The following is a 14,579-nucleotide window of genomic DNA, read 5'->3' on the forward strand; positions in this document are numbered from 1 at the left end:
CCCCCCCCCCCCCCCCCCCCCGTTTCTTTCACTCTGCTGGCAACAGCACCACCTAGTGGGGCGTCATCCACCTTTCCATACATCCTCCCAACCTAGTGCAATATGGGGGGGGACTGAGTCAGTTTTGTCCAAACTGGGACGCATTTTAGAGCGAAAGGAATGCTGTTGTCAATAACTACACCCGGAGAACAGGTATGAACTTAGTTCTGGGCAAACGGTACCTGTGGTCACCCTAGATATAGCCAGTTGGCCTGAAAGGGATCTGGAGAAATGGAGGGGAAGAGGGTGTCTGGCAATCCTATATTTCTACCCGGCCATGGGACAGCCGGTCCCCACTCTGTTTACTCAGGTGAACAAACATTTACTAAGTGCTTCTCACCACCCCTGAGTACCGATTCGATTAAGATCAAGAAAGGTGTCACATAGTGGGGCAGACAGAGGTAGAACTTATATGAAAGGCACAGACTGGCTCCCCAGCTGTGCGGACAGATGCCACAGGAGCACAGAGGAGGAGCACTCAGCTTAGGTAGCAGTCAGAGAAGGCTCCCTGGAAGAGGCGTGCCTGAGCTGAGTCTCAAATGGTTAGTAGGGACAAGCTAGATACAAAGGACATGGACCAAGGCATGGAAGCTAGGCAGCACAGCAGGGGCAGAAGGGTGGGGGGGACAGGCTGTCTGGGAGGAGGGTCAAGTGTGAGGCACAGAGAGGCAGGAGCTAAGGTCCAGGTGTTCCTGGGGTCAAGCTAGTGTCTAGGCTTGGTTCTGGAGAGTTTGGGAGCTGTGGGTGCGGTGTGGTCAGAGATGCATTCTGCATAGAGCTTCCTGGATGCAGAGGGTACCTACAGTGGGGCAGCTGGAGGGAGTGGCCCCCATACCTGGGCGCTACTTGGGGGGAGAACCTTAGAGGTGACCACAGTTTGGTGGAGTTGAGACATGTACATGGATCGGTATGTCCCTTGTTATCAGTGCTGTCACAGAGGAGGGAAGAAGGTTGGGGGGGGGTTGTACTTTAGCTGACTAACGAGAACTAACATTATTTGAGCTTTTACTGGCTACTAGGTGCTGTTAAAAACACTCAGCATATGCGGAATCCTCTGGTCCCAATAAAATCCTCTGAGGGAGGCACTGGGATTATTCCCATGTTATCGGTGGTGGTGGAGCTGGAATCTGATTCCAGGCTATCTAGCTCCAGAACCTTCCTTGTCTCTAAGTTCACAGCTCCCCCTGCAGTGGGGTTGAGCCTGCTCTAGACGTGCACTTTTGCCTCAGATGGCCTCTGATGTCCACCTAAAGCATTGACATTTGTGGTGTCCTTGTCCAAACATTAGAATCGTGTTACGGGGAGGACATGGACCCTCCACTCACTCATTGCTGATTTAAAAAAGCAGAGGAACCCTTTGAAATGCTCGGTTGTCACAGATAATGACCACTCCCCTCTGGTCACTTGGCTGCTTGCCGCCTCCCCGCCCCCCGCGCCCCGCCCCGGTGGTTGGGACCTAATGAGCAGTGAGGGATCATTAACACAGCCCCACGAAGGCCCTTGGATGCCCTCTGTTTTCATCTAGGTGGAAAGGAGACTATGGGACCAGAATCCAGCAGTACTTCCCATCCAATTACGTCGAGGACATTTCAACATTCGACGGGGAGGAGATGGAGAAGCAGGTGAGTCCGGGTCACTGCACTGGGTGACCTGCCGGTCCTGTTCTTCGAGGAATCCGCTGAGCTGTCTTTACAGGGCCATGTCACAACAGGCTGCTGTGCAGTCCCTGTGAAGCAGCAGAACAGGGACACCAGAGTGACAGGGAAATCGGGATTGTCCCCCCAGTTGTGGGCGAAAGTCCCGGTGACAAGCCTGTCATGTTTTAATCAGGTTGCACTGGGCTGGAAGGCTTTGCGTAGGCAGGAGCATTCCCTCCGGTGTGAAAATGGCCAAACGGGGAATTTGTCCTTTGCTTAAAGCAGCTTGCAAATGAAACACGTTTTGTGTGGCTGCCAGACGTTCCGAACGTGCTTCGTTTGAGTAAGCAGGGCGGGCCTAAGTGGCGGTGAAGCGAGGCCCTCCTGGTGACATTGCAAACCTGGTTTCTTTTCCCTCGCCTCCCCTTGCCCAGGAGGCTCAGAGAGCGCCCGGGGTAGGTGACCGCCCTGCACCAATGATGGACTCTCTGTGATGAGGACTTTAAGGCCTTTCCGAGCCCAAGCAATTTCCTAAGGCAATTGGGGCAATCTGGGAAGACTGCATGGAGTAATGGACATTTGAGCCTTAGAAGTCAAGTTAGAGAGCAACAGCAAGGCTGGCAGAAGGGAACTCCAGGTGGGAGGTACAGCCTAAACAAAAGTGTGGGGTCGGGAACGTGGCTGTGTTCAGCATGCCGGGCCTGAGGCAGGCATGCGACCCCTCACCCCCAGTCAGCATTACCCTGGTGCAGGGGTGGGGCCAATACAAGCACTGGGCAGGCACGGTTCTGCCAGCTGTCCAGAGAGCAAGATCTTCCCTGTTACACCCGCACCTTTGGATGCCGCAGACGTGCAGTGACAGGTGCAGCTGGAAGGCCGGCCAGGGCCTGGAGAGCCTTCAAGCAGATCCCGGAGCACAGGCATCGTGCCCCTGGGACATGGGGAACCACAGAAGGTTGCTGAATTGGGCTTCAGGAGGCTAGCTGGCCCCTTTCATAATAATGTCAGAATAAGGGTCGAGGCTGTTTTTTGAGACCAGATTCATGGAAGTGCTTCAAAACCTGTTCTAGAATTCACAAGGCTCGTTTTTACAGACCGGAAAATGAACCGTTGAACCTGCTGGCACCTGCTCGCCGCGGGGTCCCCGTCAGCAACACGCTTCATTATTGAGCGCTCTCCCCACGGATGTATCCTGTAATGAAAATGCATTTTAAACAGTTCCACAGGCAGTGTCTCTGCTAAACGGTGTGCTTTGGAAAACCGGTTGTCTTTTTATTATTCCTGTTAAGACTAATGTGAGTTATGTCTTGTTTCTTCACAGATTATTGAAGACAATCCCTTAGGGTCTCTTTGTAGGGGAATATTGGATCTCAACACCTATAACGTCGGTACGTACATACATGGTCTGAGCATGGATTCCCACCCACATCCCCACAGCCGGGTGTCAGAAGCACCCCAGGCAGGGAGGGGGCTGCCGTCCACCGATCCGTTAGCCTGTGCACCCAGGACACTGAGTCTGTGTTCCACGTGACAGACGAGGAAACCCAGCCCCTCAGGGACCAGGAGACCTGGCTGAGGTCCCACGGCCAGTTAAGAGATGAAGCAGGGCTGGGGTATTCGGGGCTGGGCCCTATTTGCAGAGCACAGGCCTATGGCTCGGGGGTTATGAAGAGGGAGTTTGGAGCCAGGTCCAATTTGAGCCTCCGCTTTGCCACTCATAGCTGCATAACTTCCTCTCAATGAGTCTGTTCCCTCTCCTGTAACATGTATATAAAACGAGTAACACCCCTCAAAGGTTGTGATGGGGTTAAATGAGAGCCCGTGCATGTGATCTGGTTAAAATATTGCCTGGCCTACAAGAGCTCAGAGATCTTAGGCAGTGATATTACTGAGCAGGTAATTTCTCCTCCCATGGCCTTTTCTTTCTAGAAAATGCTTTCTCTGCAGACAGAATCTATTGCATGCCTGTCTCCTAGCTTCTGGTGGCCGCTGGTGATCCTTGGCACTCCAGCACTACAATGTCTCCCTCTGTCTTCGGAGCCATCTTTCCTGTGTCTGTGTCTCACGTTTCCCTCTCCTTTCTCTGGTAAGGACATTAGTTCTTGGATTGGGAAATCCTAAATCCGGAAGGATCGCCTCTCAAGATCCTTAAGGACATTTGCAAAGATCCCATTTCCAAGTAAATCACACCCGCAGGTACAGGGTGTTAGGCTGCCGACATAGCTTCTTCAAGAACACGACTCAGCCGGCTGCCGATCTCAGGCCGTGATGCAGGGGGAGAGGCCAGAGCCTGCCTGCCACAAGGCAGACGCCCCGGTCCCCGTGGACCAGGCCTGTAGCAGATGCGCTTTGGCTGGGTTCGTGCAAGAGGCGGCTTGGGCAGTGTGAAGTCCTTCCCACACGGGCTGCTCAGGACTTTCGCTGTTCTCTCTCCCGAAGTGAAAGCCCCCCAGGGGAAAAACCAGAAACAGTTCGTGTTTATCCTGGAGCCCAAGAAGCAAGGCGACCCCCCAGTCGAGTTTGCCACGGACAAGGTGGAGGAGCTCTTCGAGTGGTTCCAGAGCATCCGGGAGATCACCTGGAAGATGGACACCAAGGTGGGCACTCGGCTCAGCAGGGCTCACTCTGTGGAGGCGGTGGGTGGGCCCGGGCCGCGGGAGGCGCAGGGAAGACGTGGAGTGGGGCTGGGCCATAGGCGCGCCAGTCCTCATGGAGCAGAAAGGGACCCTGGCGGTCCCTTGGGAGGCTAGAGCCGGTTGGAACCTTCAGAAGGCTCACGGGGTAGAGTGATCATTGATATTTGGAGCTGTCTTACCCTGCGTATCCTAACGGGGAGTACTGTGCTCCTCACTTTGAATGCTTTTTTGCTGTAAACCTCGTTCACAGCAGCCTGGGTCTCCTCCCCCGTAGTGAGCATGGCCCCAGCTCACCTCCCTGGACCTGCAGGGGGTCCTCGAACTCAACAAGACCCCGGTCTGTCCCTCCTCCAGTGTGTGTTTTTGGGGCAGAACTTCCACTCCCGATGGGAAGGGATGTTTCAGGGTTCATCCCAACTGGCGCACTAGTGTCCGGCTGGAGGGGTTTATGAGAAGGGCGATATTCCGGGTAAGAACGGCAGGTTTAGAATGAGGCAGGGCTGGGCCCTGGGCAAGTAACTGCATGTCTCTGGGCCTCAGTTTTCTTGTCTGTAAAGTGAGCCCAATACGTAAGTCACGGGATGCAGGGAGGATGAAATGAGATGATGCACGGAAGGGGCCAGGCCCTGTGCCTGACACACAGCGGGGCTCGGGGGACCATCTCTCTGTCCTACCAGGAGGACACGGGCCAGGTTACTGTTTCTTGGATGATGGAGCAAGGTGCCATCTGGGCTTTCTTGTGGGTTTCCCATGTCCCAGTTGCTTCTAAGGCAGATCTTGATCCAAAGGACTGACTTCCAGGCTTTCTCAGGACCTGTGGGTCCCTCTGACCTCTGGTTACAGTTGATGAATCTCCTTCCTCCAGTGTCCTGAGCTCTTCCCTTCCCCCTGGGCGGGCACTCACATCTTGGCCAGTCTCTGGTTGCAGAAGCCCCCGGGCCCCCCTTTCAACACCCTGGAATGTGGTCTACTTTAGAAGGCTTTCTGCAGGGGGCTGGGCAGATGGGCATCCTTCCTGGGAGTGCCTGCTCTCTTGGCCTGTCCTCGAGTCTATTCAGAGGCCTTACATGCTTCCCTAGACATGTCACAGCGTCGCCAGGCACGTGGGCTGAACCATGACCTTGTGGCCAGTATGGCTGTGCCTGCTTTTGCTGCTGGGGGGCAGCCTTTCTGCCCTCCTGCCACGGGGTGGGGGCTGGAGTGGGGTACCACTGTTCTGGGGTTCATTTGAAGATCGGTTCCCCCACCTTGTAGGTATGTTCCTCTCGTCAGTTGAATGGTTGTTGTCATGATCTGGGGGACACCGTCAGCCAGCACGGGACGGGACCCTCCTGAGCATGTGCTAGCATTTGGGGTTCTGGGAACCCCCCCCCCAAGCTGAGAGTAGAGAAAACAGTAGTGAGAGAGCCCTTAGTTGCTGGTCCTACAGCCCTCGTTCCGAGGCACCCAGGCCTGAGGATGGTCTGTGGGGCTCAGAGGAGAAAGGGGTATGGTGCGCTCCGGGGCTCCCCACTGCTCTTACCGGAGACAAATGCAACCTGACTCGAAGGTTCTCCACCCCCGCAGGAAGGGTCCTGAACTCGAGCCTGGCTCTTCAAGGCTTCTGTTCTCTGCTTTTGATCTGCATTCCTCCTTAATTGGTTTTACGTCTGCTAATTCTCATTATTACGTGTGAAGGTTAGGAAAACAGCAGTGGGCAGAAACCACGGAATCCCGCCTCTGGGCAGAGCCGGCTGTATGAGGAGCAGGTGTGGGAACAGGGAAGAGGCCCCCGCAGTCCCGGGGAAACCAACACGATGAACACTGAGCTCACTGCTGGCTCCTGGCCACGGCCGTATCGTCCCGTCTGTCCCCGACCCCCTGCTCAGGCCTCTGTGACCTGACCATGGAGGGCAAAAGACCGGTCACCAAGATTGTCTAGTTCGTTTCCTAAAGGCTGCCAGTGAAGCGGGCTGTGACTTCGAATTCTGAGACAGCCCATTGGGTTAAACCTACGGGTCTGGAGAGTAATTGTTGCACAATTTCGAAGAAGCAAGAGGTTTTTTTTTATCTTAAACATTGTTTTCTGCTGAGGTTGGGGGAAGAAAGGGACACCTTCTGACTTGTCTTAGCTCTGTGCTTTGTGAAGCCAAATTTCCACAATTCAGCACGGGTGGGCCATGTTTTATACAATTCTGTTGTCCTTAGGGGAAGCATGTGCAGGGCGGTCTGAAGGGCCACCACTGGGGTCTTCCACACACCTGGTGGGGTGCAGCTCCCTGCTTACATCTCAGTGGCCCTAGGAGGGGAGCCCTCCGGTTAACCTCATTTTCTAATTGTAGAAACTGAGGCACAGAGAGATGATGTGCCCAGTGTGCACAGCCAGTAAATAGAGGGCCAGCCTTTGAGTCCATGTCTCATTCCAGTTCCTGCTGTCCTAACCAGGCGTTAGGAAGATCGCTCCCCAAATCACCAGCTGTCCCCTGAACACTTGCTACCTGCACAGGTCTCTGTGGGGACAGCTCTAGGCACGAGTGGTGCATGCACCACTCCTTTCCTAGTCCTGGCCGGAGTTAACCAGGACGGCTTCCTGGAGGAGGAATGATTTGGGCAGAGTCCAGAAGCAGGAGTGATCTCATGGACTGGCAGAGGAAGGATGATTGGGGGGGGGGTACAGTGTGAGGAGCAGGTGGTCATTGCTGTGGTTCAGAGGGACCCAGGATCTGAACTCAGGAGGATTTTAGAAAAAGCTTCTCCAGGAGATGACGTATAAGGGACAAAGCAAGGTGCTAACAAGGGTGAGGCCCCATGTGGAAGCATCGGGTCTCGTCACTGGCCTGCTTTGGAGTGTGGATACGCTACTCAACCTCGTTTCTTTGCAAAATGGGCACAAATTCTACCTCTCGGGGGAGGTGGGGCTACCCTCCATGATATCCATCACGCACCTGGCATGTGGGGCTCGAGGCTACGTAGCCCTGTAAATGGTAAAGGGTAGCACCTGCACTTAATTTTCTCTCTGGGTTTCCCCTGTGCCAGGGGGAGAAAGTCAGAATCTGGGGAGACCTGAGAAAGTTGTCTGGTTTGGGGTGAAGCAAGCACTCATCCTTACACAGATGGAGATCGACTGGATAGCGTGTCCGCCAAGGGGCAATGGCCGAGGGCCTGGACAGCCTTTGTCGCGAGCTGTGATGGGTGAGAGGGTTCAAACAAGGATGTGCGGCGCCCATCAGGACAGGAGGTCGTGGGCTTGGAGACGTCTAAATGTGGTTTTAGGGGAATGGATGGGGCAAAAGCCTCTGAGCAGAGCGTGGAGGAGAGTGGGGTCCTGACAAAGGGGACCCTCACCCTTGTTCTTGAGAGCCATCTTTAGGGATCCAGCTAGCGTCCAATTCTGGGTGGAAACAATGTAGGAATTTCGGAAGGCAGGAGAGGAGGGGTAGGGCCAAGGAAAGCTTCCAACTGTATTAAGGATCTGAGCCTGCGGGAGGCGGAAAAGGGGTGGGGGTTTCTGGGGAGGAAAATGCGGGCCAGCTTCAGGGCTGATGCTGGGGGCTGGCTCCAACAGGAGAACAACATGAAGTACTGGGAGAAGAACCAGTCCATCGCCATCGAGCTCTCGGACCTGGTAGTTTACTGCAAGCCGACCAGCAAGACCAAGGATAATCTAGGTACGGTCTCCCCTGGCTCTGCCCCTGCCCTTCCCTGCAAACCGTGGTTTCCTTTGGAGTCAGGTGCTGTCAGAGGGCAGAGTGAGAGCGGCTTCTGCTCCTTCTCCACTGCTCTAAGTGTAGTGCGTCCTCAGGGCGAGCATGCAGCTGAGATGCGCCCTTCTGGTGTCTTTAGGAAGAAAACTCTCCCAGAAGGTGCAATATTCTCCCACTGCTGCTCCAGTGGGTTACAGCAGGCCTGGTGGTGGGAACCACCACCCGTTTGCTCGCTCGCAGTCCTGGAAGCCAGAAATCCAACCTCAGTGTCACCGGGCTACAGCCCAGATGCTGGCAGTCCTGCTCCGGCCAGAGGTCCGAGGGGGGTATCCGTGCCTTGCCTCTTCCGGTGGCTGCCGGCAGCCCCTGGCCAGCGGTCACATGTCCTTCTACCTCTCTCATCCACGGACACTACATTTAGGGCCCAGCCAATCTCCCCCTTTCAGGCTCCTTAATTTAGTCCCACCCACAAAGTCCCTTGGCCCTTTAAGTCACAGAGTCACGGGCTCCAGGAATCAGGACCTGGAGGGCTTTGGGGGCCATGGAGTTTGCCACAGAAGGATTCAAACATGAATCTTTTCCGATCTCCAAAGGAGCAAGTTCTTTGCCCTCCTACGATCTTGTTCCTCTTTTCTTTACCCTTTCTTTGATCTCAAGCCTCTGTGGTTCCAGGACAGAGGAGCAGAGAAACAGCACTGAAGCCTAGTTACCAGTCCCTGGGCGGCTGGTCCCTTGGTCCCTGTGGCAGAGCTCAGAACCGGACTCATGTTGAGGGGCCGGCTGCCTCAGTTGCATGGTCTTGTGCCCCCCTCTGAGCCCACCCCTGCCTGCCAGCAGTGGACTCTCCCTCCCCCGTGGTGCCTGGTTCCCTCATTTTCCCTCCCCTTTGAGGAGGAAGCCAGACCCTAAAATCTCCTGCTGAGCCCTGCGGCCACCCTCCACCGTGTCCCCTTCTGTACCACTTTGGGCACAAGGCTGGTGGTGATTTTAAACAAGAGGTAAATTACACTCACCCCAGACTAAAAGGCTGTGGGAACACTGGGATCCTCGGAAGGCAAGGGCCCAGAGCAGTACCGGTTACAGTAAGAGTGTCCGTGCCACTGGACTGGCTTGGCCCTGAGGTCCCTGGTTCATTTCCCACCGCGAACCCAGCTGGTGCAGGGAGCGTTAGGGAAATGCATCAGACAGATAAATGGTGACTCCGTCTCGTGTGTGCAGAAAACCCCGACTTCCGAGAAATCCGCTCCTTTGTGGAGACGAAGGCGGACAGTGTCGTCAGGCAGAAACCCATCGACCTCCTGAAGTACAATCAGAAGGGCCTGACCCGTGTTTACCCAAAGGGACAGAGGGTGGACTCCTCCAACTACGACCCCTTTCGCCTCTGGCTGTGCGGCTCCCAGATGGTGGCACTCAACTTCCAGACGCCAGGTAAAGGAGCACCGATGGTGGCATCACACCAGGCAGTCTTCTGGGGCCACCAGTGTGACCTGCTATCCCAGAATCTGTCAGGGTTCACCCAGCATGCTAGTGTTGGAGTGGTGCTGGCATATCGGGCATTTGTTTCTGGTGGGCTCTGCGATGCCAGGTGACCAACGCTGAGCAGGGGGGGCTTAGGGGAGGAAGGACACACCTGAGCTCATGTAATGAAGAAGTCCAGGAGTTGGCACCGAGCTTCAGGCACAGCTGGATCCAGGTGTTTGGTGGCTGTCTTCAGGGAGCCCTTCTCCTGGCCCATCCTTCTTTCAGGGCTTCATGCTCAGACTGTTGCCGAGATGGTCACTGCCGAGAAAAGCCAACATGCAAAACTTTTTTTACTCCAATGGTAGCATAAATCACAGTGCTGTGCTCTTTTGTTGATATCTCTTCACTCGTCTCCTTTATATTGTCTTAACGCGTATGCCGGGTTCCATTGAGTGGAACCCTCAACTATTTAACCAGTCTCCCCCACCGCGGCGCTTCACGCACGGGCACTCAGAGCACAGGCCAGGGGCTACTGCACTGGCTTTGGTCCAACTTTCCTGAGGAGACCCACTGGACCCCTGCACCCCGTCGTGCCTGAGCTCCAACACTTCATCAGACTGCCCTCCAGAGACACCGTGGGTGGGAACGCAAAGTGGGGAGACGTTCGAATACACCTTGCCAGCATGACTTCACCAACCTAGTTTTATCAAACTTTTCGATCTTTGCGCATCAGACAGGTGCAGATTGATGTCACGTTACCTTGAGGGCTTCCCTTGTTAGGAGTAGTGAGCCAGTTTTCCGCGTATTTAGGAAGCATTTTCTTTTCTGCAAACTGTTCCTGCTTCTTAGCTCATCTCGCTAATGGGGTGGAGGTATTTATAGCAACATTATCAGATCGCTTTCCTGTGTGGATCTTTCCCTGTCATTTGAGTTAAAATGACTTTTTTTCCCCTGAGGCCTATCTTAAGTGAAATTTTAAAATTAACTCTTAGGAAAAAAAATGTAAGAAATTTTGAGTGCTGAGTAGGTTTTAGTGTAATACCTAGAATGGCGTTCACCAGTTGGGTTTTTTTTTTTTTTTTTAATGCGTAATTTAACAAGTGCCTGAAATTATTTTTGGAAACAGGTATAAATCACTCCCCACGTAGCACCGCCAGCCCAAGAGGCCACCTTTTCTTACAGCTGCCGTTCCCTTTCCTTCCCAGACAAGTACATGCAGATGAATCACGCCTTGTTCTCACTCAACGGGCGGACGGGCTACGTCCTCCAGCCTGAGAGCATGAGGTCCGAGAAGTATGACCCCATGCCACCGGAGTCCCAGAGGAAGATCCTGATGACTCTGTCAGTCAAGGTAACTGAGGCCTGTGCCTAGTGACACCTGTCAGCTTGTTGAAACCATCAATCCCCAGTCACTGTTTCAGGATCTGAATTACAGGGCACCCCAGGGTCATAGGGAGGGGACTTGGTCACCTCTCCATGTCACCTGCTGGGGTGAGGTAGGAATTCATCTTTTGCTGGGTTCAGCAGGGTCTCAGTGAAGTCCGCCTTCAGCCAGGGAAGGAGGGAAATACAGCATGAGAAATGGCCGTTTGGTCTTCGCGGAAGAGAGAGTGTCTCCCCCCAGCGACCAGTTTTAGGGGGTGAAAATTGTTTAAAATGCATCCAACTTTTCAGAGACAGTTATGTCTCTTTGTAAGAGTTTGGGTTTTCTTCTCTTTTGGAAACTATGCAAGGTAGAGATTTAAATTGCATTTTTCATATGATTAAGGAAGAAAAAAATGCAGCATGTGTAATGAAAAGTCTTCTTAAAAAAAATACCACTTTCTTTCCTGGGCTGTCTCTGGAGGTTGTCCATGGGCACACGTGTGTGCGTGTCTGTGCTCAGGGCAGGTCTGTGAGTGTGATGGCAGGCGGGCTCGGATCTTGGCTTCTCCGGCCCTATCTCCCTATCCACTAGAGGGAAGCAGTGGGGCGGCCCCCCTGGCAGAGGGTTGGCTGGGACCTCCTATGGTCCTTCTCCAGCACCCAGACTGAGCTCTCTGCTGCATTGGGGAGAATCCCAGTACTTACCTTTGGTGTCCTAGGTTCTCGGGGCTCGCCATCTCCCCAAGCTTGGACGAAGTATTGCGTGTCCCTTTGTGGAGGTGGAAATCTGCGGAGCCGAATATGACAACAACAAGTTTAAGACAACAGTTGTGAGTAAGTTGCAGCCGGTGGGGGGTTTTGTGTATACTTATTGTCCGGGGCTTTTCCTTCATCCCTAGTGCCTGCTATGGCTCAGCTTGGGGTGTGGGGGAGAACCCAGGGCCCCACGATTAACTAGCTGGATGGGTACACAGTGCTGCTCTTTGCTGTCACTCATGTTGGGAGTCCTGGGCCGGCCCCCCACCTGCTTATCTACTGTGTCCAAGGCTAAGGAGCAGAGACACAGAGATGTGGCTGACCCCCCAGGCTGCTGCCTCCCCTGGGTGATTTTAGCCTCTGAGGGAAGGGAGGGTCTGCAGCCAGGAGTAAACAGTCAATGTTTTAAGGCCTGGGAACACAGCCCCTGGTAAGAGGCAGCCTGGTGAACGACTCTGGTGTATACTGGCATTTCCCAAGGTGGGCGGGCAGGCAGGCTAGCTGCTGCCCTTGCTCCACGAGGCTGGTTCACCCCGACGACTCCGGAACCCACATGCATTCTACCTCTAGAGAGAGCCAGACCCTCGTCCCTGTCCCCACTCTGATCTCTTCCACACCTACCTGTTCCCGCTATCCCACTCCTGCCCTACCCGAGGGGGCGGAGATGGGAACTGTAGCAAGGGGATGTGGTCTCTTCTTTTCTCTGCTTACTATGGGCCAGACCTGTGATAGCATCTTTACCAGGAATGCTACTGGAAAAATAAGTATTTCTTAGATCTTGGCACGGATACGTATTTATAGGGCTGCTAAAGAGATTCAAAAGGCCGAGGGATAGAGAGGTGGTTTTACCAGGAGGGGGCAGGACCAGTGGAACCTCTGCTGAGCCTCAGTCTCCTTCCAGATGACAATGGCCTAAGTCCTGTTTGGGCTGCAACACAGGAGAAAGTGACCTTTGAAATTTACGACCCCAACCTGGCATTTCTGCGCTTTGTGGTCTACGAGGAAGATATGTTCAGTGATCCCAATTTCCTCGCCCACGCCACTTACCCCATCAAAGGAATCAAATCAGGTAAGACATTTTAATTAAGAGGTTCAGTTTGGGCTAGCATCACTTTTGGTCTGTGCTGCTGCTGGCTTTAGAAAGAATGAAGCAGCATTCTTCCTGGCTTTTATTACATTGTTGCAAAACTGGGTGGCTTGGACGGCTGATCACATAAGGTGGTCACCGTGAGCTGACATCCAGACTAAGGGAGGCTGCACCCTGTGCAGTCAGGCCTCTGTGTGCAAAGCTGGATTAGGGGATGGTCCACCAGGCAGGGGGGCATTAGGTCTCATTTTGAAAGGCTGGGGGCTGCAGTATGATTGCACCTCCCACGTGTCCTGGCTGGCACTGTCCCCGGCTGGGAAGGAAAGGGCCCCGATCGGCTGTGAGTTACAGTCTCAGATCTGCCTCTTCCCACATCGTGAGAGCTTCTCCTTCCTATTCCATAAAACTGAATGGTTGATAAACCTCCAGTTGTGAGCGCCTGGGTGGCTCAGTTGCTTAAGCGTCTGCCTTCAGCTCAGGTCATGATCTTGGAGTCCTGGGATTCAGCCCTGCATCGGGCTCCCTGCTCTGCAGGGGGCTTGCTTCTCCTTCTCCCCCCACTCGTGCTCCCTCTGGCATGCACACATGTTCTCTCTCAAAAATTTAAAAAACCCAAAAAACAAATTGAGTCCCATCCCCCCCAGTGCGGAAATAGACCCCCCAGGGAGGGGATTGGGGCACAGTGAGCTTGATGCTGCTTTGTCGATGCGGCCACCCTTATAGTTTCTCTACTTTTACTCTCCTGCGGAATTTTATGTGTCGCATTTGACCAATAGGCCCTCACTCGATGCTCAATTCCTTTTCTCCCCTTCCTTAGTATTTCTGAGGCATGAGCCTTAAGATCATAGATCCTTCTAGAGTCCTCATGAGGTCACTGTTCCCCAAGGATCATTTTTCAAGAGAAACCGATCACTCAGTGATTTATATACCAATACAGTCTTTTTTCTTGATGTTGTTTGGAAACCTTGTATTCTGTTTCCTTTGTTTTTTTCTGAACTTGAAACATATTAGATACTCTCTAAATTTCTACCTTTCTTAGTATTGTAAATCTGATCATTTCTGGCCCTTGCCCAACTAGCCATGAGCTTAGAAAGTGCAGGGCCCTGGGTGCTAGGCTCTACCGGGGGGTTGGGGGGAGAAGCAGGAAGGTGTAGGTTTCACTAGCATCTCAGCTGGCCCTGCAAGAGAACTGAGCTCACCTGCTCATCTTACCATCCTCGTCTGTTCTTACCCCACCTTCCCCAGGCTCATCCTGCACAGACAGGCAGCTCTGCTATCAGGACCTCGTTACCATATCCTCTTGAAGGACGAGGGGTGTGAGCTTTATAGTTGCTCCTAACGCCTTGCCTTGGAGAGAGGTCAGAGTTGATGAACCATCCCTTAGCCAAACTGTGTCCGTTAATCTCGACAATGCTAGGACTTAGCTTGGAGATTTAAAATACAAAGGAGGGGAGCGCCTGGGTGGCTCTGTCGGTTAAGCATCTGCCTTTGGCTCAGGTCCTGATCTCAGGGTCCTGGGATCGAACCTCATGTTGGGCTCCCTGCTCAGTAGGGAGCCTGCTTCTCCCTCTCCTCCGCCTCTCTCTCAAATCAGTAAGATCTTTGTATTTTTTAAAAACAGCAATATAGATCATGGATGACAAAAAATGTGACCCTTCCCCCAGCTGTGAGAACGGTCAGTAAGGACCTTGTCTCACTCCTGTGCAATTTCTGGCAAGGCCTGCACAGCCATATTCAGGGAAGGAATATGGCTTTTCGCATAAGGCATTGGGAACCTTCTGAACTCACAAACTCTACCCATTGTCGTTAGGGATGCACTTAAGCTTTTGAGCCAGATGGAGCTCAGAGAGGAAGGAAAACATCATTTATTGCGTTTTGTGCCTTAAACTCTTTTTCACAGGACTGCTGCAAGGAT

General features: G+C 53.4%; 1 protein-coding gene across 2 annotated transcripts in view; it reads left to right on the forward strand.

Moving 5' to 3' along the window:
• Positions 1 to 14,579, forward strand: part of PLCG2 (phospholipase C gamma 2) — a 141,262-nt gene that overhangs the window by 103,280 nt on the left and 23,403 nt on the right. For both annotated transcript variants that reach the window (XM_040633651.1, XM_040633650.1), the window contains exons 23-30: positions 1,565 to 1,661; positions 2,998 to 3,064; positions 4,116 to 4,273; positions 7,857 to 7,959; positions 9,214 to 9,423; positions 10,662 to 10,807; positions 11,541 to 11,655; positions 12,479 to 12,646. In XM_040633651.1, the coding sequence (XP_040489585.1) occupies positions 1,565 to 1,661; positions 2,998 to 3,064; positions 4,116 to 4,273; positions 7,857 to 7,959; positions 9,214 to 9,423; positions 10,662 to 10,807; positions 11,541 to 11,655; positions 12,479 to 12,646 (1,064 nt within the window). The remainder of the gene's footprint in view (positions 1 to 1,564; positions 1,662 to 2,997; positions 3,065 to 4,115; positions 4,274 to 7,856; positions 7,960 to 9,213; positions 9,424 to 10,661; positions 10,808 to 11,540; positions 11,656 to 12,478; positions 12,647 to 14,579) is intronic.

This window comes from Ursus maritimus, unplaced genomic scaffold, assembly GCF_017311325.1.
Source record: "Ursus maritimus isolate PB19 unplaced genomic scaffold, ASM1731132v1 scaffold_19, whole genome shotgun sequence".
Classification (NCBI taxonomy): domain Eukaryota; kingdom Metazoa; phylum Chordata; class Mammalia; order Carnivora; family Ursidae; genus Ursus; species Ursus maritimus.